Here is a 21,567-nt window from a genome sequence, read left to right as displayed (position 1 = left end):
TGCACGCTCGGCTCAGGCGGAACGTGACAATGAGTCATGCTTTTTAGTGCGTGCAGCCGGCGTTCATCGATTTATAAGACGTTATCACGTCAAAAAAAAATGTTTTATATTACGCGATAATTTGCTGTTTGGTAGAGTCTTTCGTATCGCGCTTTTGTGTTTTAAGCATATAAGAATATAAAAAGAGGTAGGGGGAGAGATATGGATACATATGACGTAGTAGTTAGTGACCAGTTTGATATACGTCGACTACAGAAAAATACAAAACAAACTCCGAATTTGATTCCGAAACGAAACGTCGGCGCAAAGTTATGCTTCCCAGCCATCGATTCTCGCTCAGACAGGAAAGGCAGGTTGCAACATCCCCTTGGAGCTGATCCGGCGGGCAAGTCGAACGAGCGGGAGGGAGGGGGAAGGTGGTAGCGCAAGGGGTTCTTCCCTTCCCCATCACCGTGGAAACTCCCGAGGCGCTCTGTCTTCGGGAAGGGAAGGGCGTCGTGCTACGGACGCCACCCCTCCTCACCCGCCCCCCCAGCCAGGGCGCAAGCCTCGTCCCTAGCAACACCCACCCTCCTCCCCCGCACGGCTGAATCTCCAAGAGACTGGAAGAAAGCGGACCCTGCCCCTCCCCGGCCCCCGCGCCCAGGGTACTTTGTGCCTAGCCTCGCCACTCTAAAGATAGGAAAGCCATGTTCAATCTCCCTTCTCTCTCTATCTCTCTCCTTCCCATTCCCCTTGTCCCCCCACCCGCCATCTTCATTCCCCACCCACGACCTCCCGTTACCTGGCATCCAGGGTGATTCCCCCCCTTCCACCCAGGAGCGCCCTGAACGAAATTCGCGCCCTGCTCTCTCGGAAATTGCCGGAGGGGTCCACAACCCCTACCCCTCGCCCCTCTTCCAGCACCCACTTTTTCCCGAACCCGCAACAACCCACGGACCCCTTCCCAAACGACGCCCCCTTCGCCCCGACAGAACCGACAAACAACGAGCCACGAAGTGGAGGATGAAGAGGAAAGAGAGGATAAAAGTTAGGAGGAAGAGAATAACATTTCATTTGCAGTATGGGTCGCGAATTCGCGCGCAGCGTTAGCTCTTCCCCCCCCCCCCCAACAACCCCCGGGCCCACGCAGGGAATACCAGTCGACGGCAGCGAAAGAAAAACAAAGTGCGAGGGCGATGCTGCGCAGTTCGGGTAAAATGAGGAACCCGTAATGGCATTACGAAATAACACGACCAGCATTACACAGTCTGTTCCGTGACGTAACTGAAGCGCGCGCTCTCAACTGATCGAATACACATAAAGTGGCTGTCCAATGGAACGGGGAGCGAGTGATGTTAACATCCAGCCTATCGTATCACAATCTATGTATTAACACAACACGTATTTTAATACATAAAATTATTCACAATGTATTTATAACGTAATGGAAAAGTCACATGGCAATGCGTCGCGCTGTTCAAGACTACTGTTAGCTGTTAATGGAACTAAAGGTAAACAGCTGTGTCTTCTTTCTCTTTCTCCCCCCCCCCCCCTTTTTTTCACTCGCTCTCCTTTCAAACGCCATGGAAATGTTACCGCTCGCTAGCACGCTATAGCAATGGCGACAACTGTAGGCCGCACCAAAAAATTGAAAGGCGCGCGCTTCTGCCTACTTCCTGTTACACATTTCCGTTCCTTGAATTCCGTCGCATTCACAAAATTACTCCCACCAAATGCTGTACACGGAGAGCTAAGAGGTTACACTTCAAAAAAACTGTAGAGATAACAACACTTAATGATATATGTACTATATATATTATATTAATGAATTTTAAAGATGTGAGACTTGCAATAAAATAGTATTTTAATATTTTTTTTCCAAAAATTTGGATTTATAACTATACTGGGACGTAATATATACCACCTAAATTTATTCGCCCCTCCAAAAATTCTAAGCTGGGTGTGTCCCAGAGATATGATGACAAAGTATTATCAGCGTATAGAAACACACCCATTCTTTCACCGAACACAAGCAATAATGAAATAATGCTGTGGGCGGGTTCATATAGAAAATATACTGACACATACATAACAAGCCTATTTTTTAACCTATAACCTATCACAATCTATGTATTAACATAACACGTATTTTAATACAACACTTATAAAAATATCGAATTTATATCATATACTATACATTGAAACTGACAGTGCTTGAAAAAACAAAACTACAGCCTTGCTAATAATTGTTTGCCAATAAAATAACTATTTATACCTCCTAAATGGGCAGCACTCAACATGCAAATGTGTAGGAAATGTCACGTGGCCCTAATTTGCCGGACGTGAGAATAAAGTGAAATAACGCTAATACTAGTAACCAAATCACGATAGCTTGGGTGACGAATGAGGTTGGAGGCGATTTTACCAGTCAGCAGAGTTAGCGTCCCTGGCAGCAACTGTAAGGAAGGTTTTTTTTAAAGTACTTAAGAACTCAAAACGCAAGAAATAATAAAAAAAAAGTTTCCAAATACGGGTTTATAATACGCAATAGGAAAGGGGAAAAAATAATCGTAAGCGTCGGTAAACTTTCAACTTCTGTACTTAAAGTGAAATGATTCGATAACTTTGAAAGTTGCAGACGTGTGTATAGAAGGAGGCTACGGTTTTCTTTCTATAAGACATCGCGTTTTTTTAAACTTATTAAACTATCGCAAGGTGATAGCAAATGACGCTTTTAAATAAATTTATTGAGAATATCATAAGATTTTATAGAAAAAAAATTGTTTATGAAAAGAAGCCCGATGAAGAAATTTTTTTTCTAAAACTTTACATTTCCAAGTTTTAAAGTTGGTCACGTCTTGCGACACACGTATTTTATAAACTACCATAGTTTTTGCTTTTGTTGTGTGTTGCGTCCCTGCGTTTAGAATTTTATAAAACCAAACAAAAAAAATTCAATACCCTCGATTTTTAAAAGTGTGTTTTTAATGTGAAATTATTCTACGACGTCGAAATTGCAGGCAAGTAAAAAGAACAAAACTTAAATAGATGTGTTAAGAGGCAGAGCCTAGAATTAATTTAACGGTCTAATATACTCAGATACTTGTTAGTTCTGTTTTCTCACTATCGTTATACATTTGTATTTCGCTGGCAAATTCGACTGCTGTATTTTTACCGAAATTATAATCTAAGTTCTAACGCATCAGATCAGAGGTAGAGAGCGACGTTCCGTCACCTGGATTTCTCTGCAGGTCCGCAGTTCGATGCCTGCTTATGACAGTCGGACCACGAGGACAGTGGATCACCAATAAAATTTACAGGTGATAATTTCATGTAAAATTTACAGCAACTGACCGAGACTTTATTGCAGACACATATTTTGTCGCGTCGTTAAATTGGCAGAACCTACCTACAACTATTTTGAAAAATAAAAATAAAATCTTACTTTTGACACAAGGCAGTCTTTGCAACCATTGTCTAACACAATATTTTGGTTGACCGAACCAACGTTTCTCTCTACATTGCAGCATGCATCTTCAGGGTTGGAAAATCAAACGTCCTAGTGAGGTTGGCTGCTTCCTTACGTTGAGGTTTCTTAAAGTAGACTGCAGGCTTTCGCGGCCACTGACTAATGGACTCAGCTTGGCTTTCGAGGTTCATAAACCCTGACGAGGCCTGCTGCTACGCATGAGAGAAATGTCGGTACTTCGACGCAGTTTAACCGAGTGAAGCCCCCCCCCCCCCTTTTTTTTTAATCAGTCCATGGTCTGCGCCATGTTGTACGACACCGGAAAAAAAAAATTGGCTGAAGTGTAGTGTTATAAAAAAAATTTTTAATGACTGTATTTATGGAAGTGACTGTTTAAAGACGTGATCGAGCACCATTACCGCAATGTTCCGGGTGTGACGAAATTGCGACGGCGAGGTAGAGAGAGAGTGACTTACACTACGTCGCAGCACGCTGTCTCCTGACGATTCCTAACTCCCGTGTGTTGAAGACCGCAACGGTCACGCCGGACAGGCGAGGGCCTATCCGCCCGCGACCAATTTGTCAGCGCGCATGTAGCAGGCCGCCTCCAGGAGCGAGGGTGGTGGTGCCTTCCTCCCCCCCCCCCTCCCCCCCCGGCCAAGGCCTTTCCGCACAGAACACAAAGACATTGCCAAGGAGAGAAAAGGAGCCGCCGAAAAACTAACCAGACTGTCATCAGAGTAATCCATTGCCTTCTTCGCGACAGGCCCCGCCCCTCAATGACCGCACGGCCATTTGTTATCTCCTCTCTCTCTCTCTCTCTCTCTCACACACTCTTTCTTTATCCTGAGACTGTCACCCGACCCTCCTCCTACCCGTACAACACACCACCCACTCCCCCCCCCCCCCAAAAAAAAATACCAAGAAGAATTCTGCCCCCTCGGAGTTTCTTATTTCTTTTTACTCCATCCTGTTCCACCCGCTTTCTTTTGTCTCTGGGAACCACCCTTCTTTCGCTTCAGCTAGTGTTCCTCTCGTTTCTTTTTCCTCCACTTCCCGTTCTTCGCGTCTCGACGTCGAGGCAAGAAAACGGTTGGGTGTGTGGAAGCTGGGGAAGGGGGTGGGATGAAGGGTTCATCAGGGACCGACCCACCCCAAACCTCCCCACGCAACACCCTCCTCCAGAGGGTGGAAGCACTACCCTCCGCACCCCATCCCCAACCCCTGTTTCTTCCTTCGCAACTCGCCGGTAATTAATTTTTTCGCAATCTTCTTTCGCTTTCGGACCCCCCCTCCCCAGCAGTTGCCGTACGCCCTCCGCGTCTGCTCCTCAGAAACCACCCTCCGCCCACCCCCTTCCCCGGCGAGCAATCAAGGAGGGCGGAGGGTGGTTTAGCAGCGAGGGGGGACAGGGGTCGGAGTCTGCGAAGTGTAATTTGGGCAGACGAGAAAAACAAGGGAGGGTGCGCGCGCCAAGGGGTGGGAGCTGCCGAAGGCCGGGCAACTGATTAGGGAAGAGAAGTCATTAATTGGAAATAATATTGGAAAGAAAAACAAAATAAATGGAAAGGGGAAGATAACTGAAACGGCTGCACAGCACACATCGGTGAAGAAAGAAAAATCCGCGAAATTAAAACAATCTTTTTTTCTCTCTTCCGCATTCCATTCTCATCGCGTTACTAACGTCTGCATTTGCTGGAAAATCTCCAGGAATATGGTGATGAAGGTTTACTTAAAATAAACTGGCCCTACAACACTTGATACTGAACACGTTGCACTCAAAATGTTCTTATACAACGCAAATAGTAAATAGACTAGCTCATTTAAACCAGTCTGAAAATTCTTTTCATAGTTGCTATGGGTTTTCTTTCCGTTAAGTAGGCGTGGAAACATGAAACTACTAGTCCAAACGTATTTCCAATTGGAAGTGTGATAAATACGATATGTTAAAAATTGAATATTGAACAACTGTTGGCAGAGACTAATGTCAGATGCAGATTCCTAAATTTTCAGTTCAGCTGGAATTCTCCACAGCTGTTGCTGGTACAATAATGTTACATGCTCGAGGTTAGTTTTTGTTGATCGAACACAAGATTTCTATTTGAGTCATATATATTGTTTTCTTTTTCTTTCTTTTTCTTTCCATGTTTCCAAGTTACAAAGATTGAGAGCGTTTCCTATTTAACCCTAACCTTGTTTAACATCGATTTAATTTTAAACTCACGAAACCCCAGGTAATTTCGTGACATTTTTTATGACGTTTGTAACGAAAATACCATCGGTTTTTTGGAGCTGCATTTTGGTCTGGTAGTTTCAGCGTTCTCCGCTAAATAGTGTGGTATGTATCGTTCGTGTCTTGGAATGCGTCAACGTCACAAAACAAAAGTTTTCGTAAAAGTGAGCAAAGTTTCGTTAAATGTGAGTACTCTTTTGCAGGTTTAACTTCGAATATTCATAAAAGGATCCATGTACATGGTATGTTAGCATTTAATACACAGTTTTGTAGAGAATATAAACCTCTTACAGTGTAAATAATTTTATGATTTTGCACGTCTGCATACAGTTGTTATTGCTTATGTTGTTCATGGCGTTTCTTAGCATTTTTGTCCTTGCTAAAGATAAATTTTCAAAACCTTTAATATGAATTGATCTTGTAAGTTTTCTAAGCTTGTTAGAACAAAATTATTATGAGAGTTTGTGTTGTAAATTAAGTTTACAATAACTTAGTTTCACTTAGAAAGCTAATTATAGTGTGTCACGAAATTACCTATATCACGAAATTACCTATATCACGAAATTATCTATAGGCTATCACAAAAATACATTGGCTATTTTTTTTATTTTTCAGTTGAATGATGAATAAAGCAAGAAGTAAATACAGAAAATATGACTCCAGACAGTTAATTGCAGCTGCTGAATTAGTTAAACAACAAAATTGTTCACTTTATAAAGCCTCCAAGGAAATGGGTGTGCCATGGAGTACACTAAGAGACTATCTAAAAAATATCCCCTGTGAAAACAGAAATTAACCTCTGCCAAAACTAGGAAGACCATTCGCTCTCACTTCAAACCTAGAAATTAGTCTGTATAATTACATCATAGAGATGCAAGAGTTAGGATTTGGTTTAACTGTTTCTACAGAAAGGAAAGTAGCACATGAACTCGCAAGAAGTGCCGGCCGTGAAAATTTATTAAATTCCGACATTGAAAGTGCTAGCAAATGGTGGTGGACAAATTTCAAGAGTAGGTACAACCTCTCATTAAGAGCTCCAGAAAACCTTGCAGCATACAGGGCTTCTATGGCAAATGAAGAAATCATTTGGGATTTTTGTATTAAATTAGAGGAATTACTGGACCGATTGGATATCAAAGAAGCACCTGATAGGCTATGGAACTGTGACGAAACAGGTCTTTCGTATGTCGTGAAAGCAAACAAAGTTGTAACAGCAGTGGGAAAGCGATATGTTTATAAGATAGTTTATGCAGACAGGGGAGAATCACATACACTTTTGGGATGTGTGTGCGCAAATGGGACATGGATTCCGCCTATGATTATTTTCGAAGGTGTCAGGTGGAACGATAACCTAAAGAGAGATTGTTTGCCTAATGCAATAGTGAAGTTGTCTCCAAAAGGGTCGATTAACAGTGATCTGTTCTTTGAATGGTTCCAGTTCTTTGTAGCCTCCATTCCTCCTGCTCGACCAGTCATCCTCTTCATGGATTCACACGCATCGCATATTAACCCTGAAGTTATTTCGTTTGCGAAAGAAAATCAAATTTTCTTATTTACTTTCCCAGCCCATACAACTCATTTGTTGCAACCGTTAGATGTAGGAGTTTACAAATCCCTAAAATCACATTGGGGTCAACGTCTTAACTCCTACATGAAGGAAAATCCAACGGAAAAACCAAATAGAACAAATTTTAATACGATTATGAATACTGCCTTTATTGAGAGCTTCTGCACTAAGAAAATTACAAATTCTTTCAAGAAAACGGGAATTTATCCATTCAACAAGTGTGCTATTCCTAAGGAAGCTTTTGAACCCTCCAAACTAACGAACAAGCCTCTACCTCAAGAACAGCGGGAAAAAGATCAGATATTGGTAGCTGACAAGATCTTGGTCCTGCCATCAATGTCAAGAGACACCCTCATTAACAAACGAAGAGAAAGCGAGACTCAAGTGCAAGATGCCTTACTCCAGTAGGAGAAATTACCATCTTGGGGTCAATAAAATACGCATCATTGAGACCTGCCACTTCAACTTTAGATGCTGCCCTACCAACATCGAATCCTGTAATATCATCGAAGGATATCTTATCAACCACAAAGGCTACCCCATCAACTTCCAAGGCTGTCCCATCAACTACTAAGGCTACCCCATCAACTTCCAAGGCTGTCCCATCAACTTCCAAGATTGTCCCATCAACTTCCAAGATTGTCCCATCAACTTCCAAGGCTGTCCCATCAACTTCCAAGGCTGTCCCATCAACTTCCAAGGCTGTTCCATCAACTTCCAAGATTGTCCCATCAACTTCAAAAGCTTCGACACCAACATTAGAACCGTCCATATCTGGTCCAGAACTTCGCGAATGCAAGACAAAATCAAAGGAAGTCCAAATTCTTGATGAAGATTGGATCTGTGGTATGTGCGGGAACAGTTATTTCAGAGACGTTCAAATAAGAAATGGCGCTAAATGTGTACAATGCTGTTATTGCTTGATGCCTTATCATGAAGAGTGCCAACCTGCTGATTCTGGGGAACTATTTTTCATGTGTGATAATTGTGCTAATGCTGAAAGTGAGTTTACCGAGGTAAGCAGCTAAATAAACTAGACTAAACCTAATTTTTCGAAGGTTATTTGATCATTTTTTATGATGAAATGAAGAAAACAGCAATTAGAATGCATGTTACAAGTTAAAATTATATTATTTGTTATTATAGTTGATATTTGTTTGAAAATATTTGTATTGTTATTGTATCACGAAATTACCTAACCCCTATCACGAAATTAGATACCCATATCACGAAATTACCTGTCAAACCATTTAAAATATGAAATTAAATTTTGTGTTGAAAATATGTATATAATGGTAAGTATATTACTTATAATGTTAGTATTACACAAATGTTAAACAATTTTGGCCAAATACGACAATAATTGTTGAATAAAACAATATTTATTAGCGAAAAATTAATTTTATCACGAAATTACCTTACTTTACCCTATCTAATATTGGCTGTCAGTGGTAACTATTTCCCAACTGCAACTTGCAAAGCAACATATTACGACTTTTTACGAACATTTACAACCGTATACAAACAAAGCTGGCAAAAAAACAGTGGCAGAATGATACATACGTTTACCAATGATACTAATAGCACTGAGAATGGTCCTATTTGAGACCAAGTTACATGACACAGACTATAGCAGTGTTGTTTTATCACCGAGTGCAAAGTTCATACCTTCCTACACCTCCCCCCCCCCCCCTATCCGGACAACAGCAACAGGACCGCGCCCGATTTTTGAACGGCATCGATGAATTCGCACGGCGAATGGTCCGTTACCAAAAAGGACATTCCAATTAACATCACGTGACACCTATTTTTTTAAGCAACACACCGAGGGAAATCGAACGCGATGTAATCCGGCCGACGCGGGGCTAATACCCGTGAATTTTTTTTACGAAATTTAATGACACGGATATTTTTCTTCAAAAAAAGGGGACTAATAATGCTGTTCCGGTCGCGATTGAAGGGGATTGTTGTTTGGCGGACAGAAAGGGGGTAGCATGAGGGGAAAAAAAGGGGGGGGGGAGCCCACGTCTCCGTTAGCACGCCCGCCAATTACGTCACGACTAATTACCGGCAATCCCTTTTCGCGCCGCCCGCTAGTCCTTTTATTTTTATTTTCTCGGGCGGGCGAGTTGTTGGTACAGAGGGCGGTGGAGGGGAGAATGAGATGCGGCAATTTGCGAATCCATTCGCATGGCTCAGAGCCTGGCATTCCTGGCGTTAGGCGAGACAATTAGAGGGAGGGAGGTGGACACAGGGGAAAAAAATACAATTGTTAAAGAGCGTCGCTTGTCGCAAAGTTTTTTACCGCGCACGTGCGAGACTGAAAAGGAAGAGAAAAATAGGGGAGGGGGGTTCGTCCGTGAGAATCCAGCCCCGAAAACCCCCCAGTGGGTTTTGACAAACCAAGGATTCGGACAAAGAGTCATTGGATCAAAGTTGTAATGAAAATGTTTAAGATTTAAAGGGTTTAGTTGTCCTGTTAGTTTGTCCAAAAATCAACGAAATTATCGAGAAGTAAAAAATTTACCCGAGGCCTAATTTATACCTAATTAGTGGAGGTCATCCATCTGAATAAATTATGTTGCACTATAAAAAAAGAAATCTTAGTTTTTCGAAATTTTCTTGTCGGTTACACGACAAACGAAAGAAGTGTGTAATATTAAATTCGATGTTTCATCGGTAAGTAAGCTAGAATTTTCAAATAACAAAAATTTTTGAAGGAAAAAAAGATATATGACCGTCGGTTTAGCGGTTACTTGAGCAACCCTGTATTAAAGTCTCACCACAGGAGGCCGGCAAACGTGGAGACCATAAACCTTTTACATGCATACAAATCTGGAGAGTTAAACATTACTCGTATCAATTTGTTTACACGTAGAATAGAACTTGGAGTTCGCGGTTTCATACTCCAAAGCAGTTGTCACAGCAAACATGGTATACAGATAAATTATAGATACCGTGGTTAAAAAGTATGAAACAATTCAAAATCAGATACGGGCTAGCTACATGTTGATATTAACACAAAAAATATATAGCTCAATGGTTATAATAAAATCTAAAATTCTACCTAGCTACCAGTAAGTCTCGTGTGCATTTAAGTGCACAATAAACAATAATACACGGCTTCCTGTAATTTATTTTTATTGCTAAAAGTTATATGATTGTATCCGCAAAGCAAATATACACTAAGGTACATTTTTACAAATCACACCACGTGGTGTCCACACAAATTTGTAAAAAAAAAAAAAAATCCCTTACTTTACCTTGACTTTCCTTAACCAAAATTTCAAATTTCCCTAACTATTTTTCAAACAAGATACCTAATTTGTAAATTTTCTAAAATAATTAAAGTAAATGCCGCCTCTGCCATACCCAAATCTGGCCTAGTTCTCTCTCCACCTTATTTCATTTCAAACAATACCTTGCATACGTCGTTTTATGGTGTGTACAACTGCAATAAAAACCACGGCAAACTAAAACAAAAAAAAAGACATATTCATTTCAAATTAATATCACGAGAGAATTTCCATTCCTTTTCCAAAATTTAAAATTAAAGCCCTGACTTTCCCCATATTTTCCCCAACATTCCAGTATGTTAACACCCTGCACACGAAACGTACACACGAGCATTCTTGACCCACTTCATCTAAAAAAAATTAGTTGTCTGTAAAGTAGGTTTACGGACGATAGTTTAACGTGACAACGTCATAACAAAACATTGATGAAATGATTGCATACTTTTATGAATAAAATTGAATCATTTTTATTGAATTATCACTATTTTGTATGGATACAAAGGAGTGAAATGAAATCTACAATTTAATTGATAAATTTACTTTTATTTGCACTCATTAATTCAAATATGTTTATTACTTTAACGAAGAGATTATTTTGACTATAACTTTTATACATGTTTGCTATTTAACTTCTTCCAATCTGTGTTATTCTGTTAAGGATAGGACGATGATAGGAAAAGTAGGAAACGAATGGTAGTGTTTCAAGTTTAATGTGCCTCGAAAAAGTAAAATCGATGGTTGTTCCAATCGAGTGGAAGAGAGATAGATGCTGCGCAAGCGTACAATGAGCGTAACGAGGACATAGCGTAACGGGACAATGTGTTTAACGGTACACTTTTTTGTGCGTGCAGCCGGCGTTCATCAATTTATTAGACGTTGTCACGTAAAAATGTTCGGACGCTTGCAGAACAAGCACTTAAGCTGAAACCGAATCTTGTTTTTTTTTTGTTTCTATTTTCCCGAGTCGCTCGCGAGAGATCGCGAAGCGATGACGTCATACCTGTGGTGGTCACGCTCCCGCGGTATTACCCGGGATCTGCGCGCAGGGTGAGAGACCACGTGGTTCTCGCCGGTATTCCAAGACGCTCGGGTAAGGAAGCGAACAAGCACTTCCTTGTTGGGATACAACCGCAACCCAACTCGCGGGCAGCATTTCAAGAACGTGTTCGAACAGAATCCCAGTAAGAAAACAAAACGACAACAGTTTTAATTATAAAACGTGCCTGCGCGAGGCTAAAAACCGGTTTCAACGCATTCTAGCGGACGTTACGCAACCATCGATACAATTGTTGCTGCAAAAATACTAAAGTTAGAAGCACCATCGCACAAAAATAGAACCGCCTTTCTAATTTTCTCAAGTATTTTTAAAGTTGTGATTATTTCTCCTTGTGGTCGTTAAAGTGGACAAAATGTAGTCCAGGATAGTTTCGCTATCATAAAATTTCATTTGGCACAACAACACGCTTGGTATGTCCCCCCAGGGATCACAAAAATGACTATAAATGAGTTAATGGATGCGGGACCGCCATCTGGGCGAAATCAAAGAAAAAGTAAGCTCTGCGCATGCGCGGAATATGGGCAACAGATCGGTCACAGATAGGACACCAAAATCCGTTCCCTTGAGGTGTTTGCCACGCCTCCTTTTAATTTGGTAATTAATTATATCATATGTTATGATAGATTGTTTGGCACTTGGTTCTTTTTCGTCCTGAAGATTGATTAAAACATAAGCATTACGGACATTCACGGCGCTGCGCTTGTGTGTGTTTCCGCGAGCCAACACCGCGCGGCGCGCGAAGCCTTATGACGTCATGGTGACGCGTTAACCTGCGACGGTCTGCGGCTGGCGAGCGGAGAAAACGGTGCTGGCGGCTGGTGGAGTCGACTTCGGCTCGTCGGGTGCAGGCGGGTTGCGCCGCTGCTAAAATGGAAAGGCTGTTCCATTCACCTACGCATCGACCAGTGCCCAGCCCGGGTTATCGTCCACCATGCTGCGCAACTACAAGTAAGCCTCGACGCAACCGCTATTAACAACCGGGCACCGGGTTGGTTTTTTAAGGAAAAGCTATGAGCAGAGAGACTTGACTGATCATAAACTCAAATTCATTATCTTGCTAGTTTCTTGAATCGTAATGTGGCGAAATAAACTCTACCTCTCCTTTTTACGCTACGTGAGAATTTACGTAAACTGCAAGCCAGACTTATCACGTTGCTGTGGTGCGGGATGTGAGACTCGCATAATTACGTCGAAACGAGAGTCCGGTTAGACCAGAATATTCGGAATTGTGCCTAAACAACCTTTATAGACAATTACGTCATCCAGGAGTGTAATCAACGGACCTGTTAGGGAAAAACTTATCCTTTCTAAATGTTTGTAAAATTACCCGTAATATAGTGTTTATAATATGTGATTACATTAGATGTCCTTTTCTTTAATGCGAGATCTAGATCTTCTGTAGATTGTGTAAATGGTTCTGTATTTTAATGTACCAAGCCGATGCCAAGCAGGAATATTAAATAGTAAACAGGCAGTGATGTTTTCAATTATTATCCAGGTCTTTCTTTTTTGCCTAGGGACCGTACTTCTCACTGCATTTAGTTGGTACACCCTTCTGCGGCTCCCGACTTTAAACTCGAGCGCCTTAAGTAAGGCCTCACCCTAAAAACAAGGGACTGGCCGTGTCCTACGGTGCACTAGGAATACGGTTATGAAACAGGGGTAGCATATTCAACAACTAAACCCTTATTTTTTGTGTCTTGGAATACCGGCCTGAGACCCTGTGGCACTGTCGCGTACATCACCTTCAAATTGAGGTGGAGAGTTATCGTCAACTATCGTAGCCATGTTCGTTCGTTTGGCGAGTCGGGGGAAGGAAAAATTGCTAGCAATCTGCTTTCGGACCTGCTGGTTTGAGTTTGGTAATACAGTACTTTATTTGGCTTTACGTCCCGTCGACAGTGATGCTATTAGACGGAAACAGCGCAAGGTAGGCCTACCTGTTTTGTGCCATGGCATACTGCCGTTGTTGCACCGAAGCTGTTGCCTGTTTCTACTCAGTATTTTCTATATCAATTGTTTACATGTTCGATTTTGATAAATTTACTGGGTGTATTCTTGGGAGACTTGCATTGCGCACTCTTAAGTAAAGAATTTTCAGCAAAAAAAAAAACTGCGGAAGTGTAAGCCGCAGCGACAGAAACACAGAGTGGCGACACCGGATTCAGGATTGCTGTTAGAGACTTTCATTTGACGTTACATTTAACCACCAGGGTAGCAAAATTTTCATTGACTTCTGCTCCTTCTAGATGCCTAGGGGCAGGTATGGAAGGGAAAAAACTCAACGTTCACTAGACTCGCCAGCTGTTCCTTCCTTGAAGTTGGCGGTCGTCTGCAAGAGACATTGCCGTATTTGGCTGAGCCATTCAAGAGACGTTTGCTTCCGCACCGAATGTTTATGATCCGTGTGCCGTGAGCAGACACGTGTCTGAAGAACACTCAACCAATCCCGAATCGCAAACAAGGTTACACTACAAGTTATTTTGACACACAGCTAGTTTAAAAATCTTTTAAAGCGAAAAATACGTGCATTACAGACACCACTCCAATATCTTGAGCAGTTTTTAAATCGCGCGGTTTCATCTAAAACCCTGCTCACTGTATGTGTGCCCAGATATGTAGTACCTAATAGTTCCCATTTTTAAATATGTATTATAAGTATTGGAGGAAAGGCATTGATTATGTCATTCGAAGCTTCTTTTTTTTTTTTTTTTTCACGTTGTTTCCGTTTGGTATTAATGAACAGGCTCTAGCATTTAATCGTCACGCTGTGAGGTAATCACTAGATCCTGAGATTTGTCAAGTTTTAAAATTGAATAGCACAGATATTATATATATATATATATATATATATATATATATATATATATATGAGTATTGCAAGCTGTATCCAATATAAATATGTTATTTTTAATCCAAGATGGCGTGGCGTGGCGAATATAATCGGTTGCGCCGGCGTCGCCCGCTCGGGACGAGGCTGACGCCCCGGTGTGTGGTCTGAAGAGAGAGACAGAGAGAGAGAGAGAGAGAGAGGTGCCTCTCCCGCTCTTGGCCTTGGTGGGACAGGGAGGCTCCCCTCCCTCCACACGCCCCCCGGTGCTACCTTCCCGGGACAACTAGCGTAAATACCCGGCGCGGCGGCGGGAAACACGGGTTGTTTGGCGGGGGACTCCAAGGCCACTGGGTGGCCCGCGACGTAGCATCGCCGGGGAAAACGAAAAGGTGCCCCCTTTCCTTCCCTTCTTCACCGGGGCCGCCGGCTGGGACCACCCCAGACTAACGACGGTAACAAACCCCGGATGTGCCGCAGATACTTCTACTCGCAACCTAGTTTTTTAAACTTCGTCCTTGAGAACTCGCTTAATTCCGAGAGTGATTACCTACAACTACTACTAGAGACGGGTGCATGTCGCCAGGCGCCCCCCCCCCCCCCCCCACCTCCGCCGATCTCGATTAAATTTTGTCAGTGGTTTGTGCTCAGTTTGTGCTTGTTTGTGCCGCAAATTTTAGAGTTTGTGCTAGTCTGGTTAATGAGCTATTAATTAATTAAAGTGGGGGGCTGGCGACATGCTAGGCCCCCACTTTAATTAAAAGCTCATTAACCAGACTAGCACAAACTCAAAAATTTGCGGCACAAACAAGCACAAACTGAGCACAAACCACTGACAAAATTTAATCGAGATCGGCGGAGGTGGGGGGGCTGGCGACATACACCTACTAGAGACTATGACCACGAAAGCCAACCATCTAGATCAGTTATGGCCAACTTTACCCTCAGATATCAATTTTGAATCAAATTACAGGGCCAGGCACGCTTGAATACACATTAATTTTTCTACAGCAATTTTTTAATGTCGTATTATTTTGTATGATAACCAATAAATACAATCAAAGGCGAAAATCCCCCACCCACCTGAAATTAAGAAGCCCCTCATTAAGGGGGGGGGGGGAGAAGAGGGCCGCCTGCTTGCACTTACAAAAGCGTGACTATGAAACGGGGTTGATGTCAAAACTATTTCTTATAGAAAACTCTCTGTATATTTTAAAGACTACTGCTTATTGCATGCATATTACCTAAAATATGGGCAATACACAATAATATAAAAACACCCTATCCAGAGATTGTGTCAGTAAAAACCCATGCGCAAAACTATCCCCCCACTCCCGGAAATTTCTGCAGGCCCCCCAAGAATAATTACCGGCGTAACAATATATAGATAACAAAAATATAAACAAAGATGTCTAACACACGACAGTTCACCTGGCAGTGTCTCTTTGCTGAGAGACTGTTGAGGTGGGCCTTACGATACGATGCCGCGGGCAGGATGCTGGTCGCCTATGGTCTGTCGCGCGTCGCACGGGCGAGCACGCGCGCTGGTAAGGACAAGGAACCTCCGAGACTGCGGTGGACCCCGGCCTCTCTGGCGCCGATGTTGGGTATCGGGCCCACGCGAGCGATACCTTACAGCCGCCGTGCGCCGTCTGCTGTGGATCCCCCTTGTCGGACCCACGACCGTTTTCTTTTTTTTTTTAACTACAGCCAAAAGTGTTGATTCGAAACGCTCCTCTGACACCGTGAGCGGTCCCAGTCACAAAATAAGTTAATCACGTGTAGCCCGCGACAAGAACATCACTCTAATAGACATAAGCCATGTGTGTGTGTGTATATATATATATATATATAATGCCGTTTCCTGTATTTTTAATCAAACTACGTAAAGATCACAAAATTAACAACTCAAAAGTTCCTGGCAGTTTAATCGTTATATGTTGATTATTGATTATCAATAAATCACGTGTGTACAGTAAATTTCTAACTTTAGCCAGACACCAAAATGAATCTGCAAAATTTCTTGTACTCTAATGATGACAGAAAAAGTGTTCTGAAATCGTAAACATTCGTTTTTTAAATCTTTCGTCCTAAAACTTGAGTGTAAACATTGTTCACCCTTACACGTTCGTTTGTCCTAAAGTAGTTTTAGGACAAATTATTTCAGGACTTTTGCTCCAATCTTCTAGTCTTCTGCTTCATCGTTAGCTAAAGATTTACTAGTAAAACTGTCGAAATCAGCTCGTGTGAATGCGGCTCGATCGGTGCGGAAAGTCCGAGTCTTAGTGTCCACTGAGCCGAATGTGCAGTAGATCCACCAGTTAATCATCGACCCTATAAAGCCCCGCACGAGCTTTAGGTGAACCCGCTGTATTCTCTGCCATAAACACGTAAAATTTGCCAGACACGTAATGAAGAGAAAGAACTTCCATTGTCGTGGACGTGGCGGCAGGACGTCCCCGGAGATGGGGGAAGGACTGGCAGCACGACGGGAAACGGCATAAGCCGCCCCCAAAAGACCAGACCTGACCAAACCAATGCGGACTTAAAGTCCAAGTGCCCCACCCCTTGCATAGTAGAACTTCTACCACGCCCCACTCTTCTTCCAGGACCATCCTTCTATTCCTGTAATCCAACTGCTTGTAATAATGCATGACCTTTGCATCCCGCATGTATGTGCCCAGGGTTTTCCCTCTGTCCATGGAGGTTTTACCTGGGCCCAACTTATCTAGTTTTAGTCTAGAATTAAGAGTGAGGGGAGTTAGTCATGGCGAAAACGTCTGCCATGGCTGGCCAATTTCCTCCTAGCACATGATGCACGTGACCTTCTCAGCATGGTTAAAAACCCGCATGTTTAGAGCGTATAGGGCTTGCCCTGAGACGCACTTAGAGTCTTCCCTACCTAGACCCCTCCCTTACACACTTAGTTTTAACTTAGGTTAGGAAAAAAAGGAGAGAAGAATGATCTCTGGCGTGGAGGCTGCCGGTCCAGCAGCGACACTCACCTGGGAAGTGGTCGTCGTCGTTCAAGTCTGGCTCCGGCGTCGACACGTTCTCCTGCAACAAGAGGAACAAGACGATTGGTCAGGAGGGCGCACAACCCTCCCTCCCTCTCTCTCTCTCTCTCTCTCTCTCTCTCTCTCTCTCTCTCTCTCTCTCTCTCTCTCTCTCTCTCACACACACACACACACCACCGACACGTACAGTCTGTGTCATGTAACACGTCTCAAATATGACAGGTCTCGAAAGTAGCACCAGCGCAACTCATTTACCCAACCTTCACTTGCAAAGCAACTTGTGATGTTTTATTAAAAACACCGACAGCCACATAAAGTTGGTTACAAACACGGTTGACGGAAGGTTACGTATACCATTGGCACTACGTTTAGAAACTACCAAAAATTTCACACGATTCACAACATGTCGCAGACTACAGCTGCAGCTCCCTACCCTCCCAACTAAAACTCTAAACTCCCGCCCAAACTTTTTTACTACCTTCAGTCTGAAACAAACTCTGTCAGCTATTCTCCTAGCACTTCGTATAGTACGGCGTGAAAGGTGTATTTAAGTGCGACTACGAAGAGTAAAATAAGTAGCTCAACCAAGGAATTTCGTAGAAAGGAGTGTGAGACGTATGCCTATATTCCGCCTGGCTACACCCGCGTCTAGAGGGGAAACGACGTCATCTGATGAGGGTGGGGCAAGTACGACCCATTGATGAAGTGACGCTGACTTATTGCTCGGGACTGAGAGGAGGAGGAGGAGGGGGATAGTTAGTGTTCAAGAGACCTGCAGGTTAACTAGACTTCGAGAAGACCTCTCTTCACGCTTGGATCCAACCCTGCAAATATCTCGCGCACAGAGATGCTGGTGGGCTGGTCGAGCCGGATACCAAACCAGTCGCCATTTAGAGACGGCATATGGCGAGATGATACTGTTGTGGTTTATCATTGCCTTCCGCAGCATGGTGAAGGGATAGCACAAAACCCCCAGTCCTGAATACAGGATATAAATTTTCCCCAAGTAAAGAGTCCCCGCCCAAACCGGGAATCGAACCCGGATCCCTTGCCTCCCCATCCAGAAGCTTTAAACTCTGATCCACCAGGCCGACAACGTAAACCGAGATAACATTATAATTTTAAATGATAAAAAACGTTTGCGAAGTCAAATAATTCCGATGTACTTCTTTAATTCATTAAATTTATGTACAACTGAAGAAAAAAAACTACTACCGTATGATATACCGCACTGAGAATTCATAAACTAGTGACAGAATCTAAACTGTTAGGACAAGGTTTTTAATGACGGTTAGAGTTGAATCATCACTCAGTGAGAAACACATTCCTTCGCATGTTTGCGTATCAAGTATTCAAACCAAAGCATTATCTCCAAGTTCCAAGATCATAGCAAGCATCGAAACTATTTTTTTTTTTAATTATATATAATCAAACTGGTCGACTCTATAAAGGCAGTTTCTTAGAACAAGCGAACTGTTTGTTTCACGATCAGTGATATAGGGATCATTATTATTATTAAATCATATTCCAAAACCATTTGTCGCTCGCAAGGATATCGTGAGTTCGAAATTTAACTGATGCGCACTTTGATTGTGCACTGTAAATACAAACTAAACAATATTTGTAAATACTGTTGCTGGGTCACAGTAATACCATTGGTGTTTCCCAGATAAAAGTCGGTAAACCTTAATTTGGTGAGCGCGTTATTACTTAAATAAAAATTAAAAAAAAAAAAAAAACTCTTATCCCCCACAGAAGACAGAAATTGTTCGGTTCCAAAAGTCTCGTACTACAACCATAAAGAAAGGTAGTGCGTAAAGTAGTGAGGTTCGGGACATACGAGCATGGAATGATTTTGAAAAAAATGAGGACGGGGAGGGTTGAAGGTTGAAGGTTGGAGAGAGAGAGAGAGAGAGGGAGAATGAGAAAAAGGAGGGGGGCGACTATTAGTCCTGTTTACAAACTACTCCACTTGTTCTTGATGGCCGAGAGCTCCCCTGCCATTATATTTGTCCCCCTCCCCCCCTTTCAACAGAATGACCCGAGCAACGCTTTCCAAATACCCGCGCGGAGAGAGAATTTCGGTTCGAAGAAGATAAAAGTAAGTGGGGGGAGGGCGGGGCTAACGGCGCGGGAGGGAGATTGTTGTCTGGACAGAGTTGGAACGCTGCGAGGGAAGGGGACGAGCCATTAGCCGAATTGCTCCCGTTCAGACGCTTTCTCGTGACTCAACAACCACCGCTTCTTCCGTCTCGCCAGCTCCCACGTCACGCGACGAGCTCGTCCCTGGAGGCCGGTGGGGCCTGGGGGCCCTCCAAAGTTTGGCAGGGATCCCGCGAGCCCGATAATTCAATAGAGGGGGAAAAAAACTATCATGACTGAGCAGATCGGTGCAATTATGTCTTGTAACTAGGGACCGGAAAAATTCGCGGGTTCAATGATCTATAGGATAGTCTTCCTCATTCCTCTGTACACTCGGGCAAACGTCCCCTGCTCATTGGTTGATCAACGGGGCCGCGGCAGTAGGCCGACAGGCACTAGGCCGACAGGCACTAGGGCGACAGGCACTAGGCCGAAAGGCACTAGGCCGAAAGGCACTAGGCCGAAAGGCACTAGGCCGAAAGGCACTAGGCCGAAAGGCACTAGGCCGACAGGCACTAGGCCGACAGGCACTAGACCGAAAAATTGAAAATTTATCTCGCTGTAAATATGTCTTAACTCTGGCAACAGGCACTAGGCCGACAGGCACAAGGCCGACAGGCACTAGGCCGACAGGCACTAGACCGAAAAATTGAAAATTTATCGCGCTGTAAATATGTCTTAACTCTGGCAACAGGCACTAGGGCGACAGGCACTAGGGCGACAGGCACTAGGGCGACAGGCACTAGGGCGACAGGCACTAGGGCGACAGGCACTAGGCCGACAGGCACTAGGCCGACAGGCACTAGGCCGACAGGCACTAGGCCGACAGGCACTAGGCCGACAGGCACTAGGCCGAAAGGCACTAGGCCGAAATTTCGGCCAAATGACTTTCGGCCTAGTGACTGCTACCCTGATCAACCTGTGAGACCTCTCAAATGGGAAGAATGTGATTCGATACTTCCTTGGCGAGGGTCTCTTACTGGATAAACTGTGAGCCAATAGCACAAGCAGCACAAATACATCAGCATTTAAATTTTTAGCCTACTGCGAAATGAATCCGCGAATTTTTCCGGTCTCCTTATAACGGAAGGGAGAAAATTTGTTCTAAGACAAAATTACTTGATGCAACAAGTACACTCTTAACGAATTCCAAATAAATGGATGCATACGGAATGCGTAATAATAAGTACCTTAAAACACTGTCAAAATTTTTGGAATGCCATGTTATTGTTGCCCGGAAAAACAACTACTTAAACCAGGCAACTTGGATACATTAAATTTTTCGCCAGAAAAACGGTGGGAGATATAATAGTAATTATTATCATAAATGTCAAATTACTTAGATAATAAAGCGTCCCTTCGGAATTTCTAATTAACGACTCAGAATTATTAATTCAATTTTATTTTTTTAGACATTATTATTTGGTAAAATTAAAACACTTTACGTAAGCACTTGATGGATGCCTTATTATAAACAAGTAATAACAAGACAACCAACATAAGCATAATCAAACAAAACCTTACAAACTAATTGTTTGATCACAGCTACTACAGTACTTAAGTGTCTACGTGTTCGTCTAAAACAATAATCCGACTGAAGTATTTTTTTTTTTTTAATTTTCGCAACGTCAAATGTTTATAAAATATCTGACTAACTACCCACTGGCCAAAGTCTTGCCTGATTATGGGGGGAGGGATAAGAACTGAAAGACGCCATCTTGTTTTCAATTTGTTTTTATGCCAAAACAATTTTTCTTCCTTTGATTTTCAAAATGTGGCTTTGTTAAAGCATAATACATAACTTAATCGAGTGACTGAAGTGACTAGCAGCTACATGTACAAGTTCCCCCTGTGAAGAATTGGCGTTTAGTATTGAATTCATTTTCGAGGATGACAACAAACGAAATAACACCCGTTTTAGCTTCTTTTTTTTCCACTGTCCAAAAAATACACGTTATAGACGAAACACGTATA

General features: G+C 42.8%; 1 protein-coding gene across 1 annotated transcript in view; it reads right to left on the bottom strand.

Annotated features, from left to right (window-relative positions):
- The window catches only part of LOC134533097 (uncharacterized), a 545,455-nt gene that overhangs the window by 48,545 nt on the left and 475,343 nt on the right, over positions 1–21,567 (bottom strand). Inside the window, exon 4 of the mRNA XM_063370340.1 lies at positions 17,440–17,491. Within this exon, the coding sequence (XP_063226410.1) occupies positions 17,440–17,491 (52 nt within the window). The remainder of the gene's footprint in view (positions 1–17,439; positions 17,492–21,567) is intronic.

This window comes from Bacillus rossius, chromosome 6 (genome assembly GCF_032445375.1).
Source record: "Bacillus rossius redtenbacheri isolate Brsri chromosome 6, Brsri_v3, whole genome shotgun sequence".
NCBI classification, from domain to species: Eukaryota; Metazoa; Arthropoda; class Insecta; order Phasmatodea; family Bacillidae; genus Bacillus; species Bacillus rossius.
The sequence above is the reverse complement of the archived record's forward strand: the minus strand, read 5'-3'. Positions and strand labels throughout refer to the sequence as shown.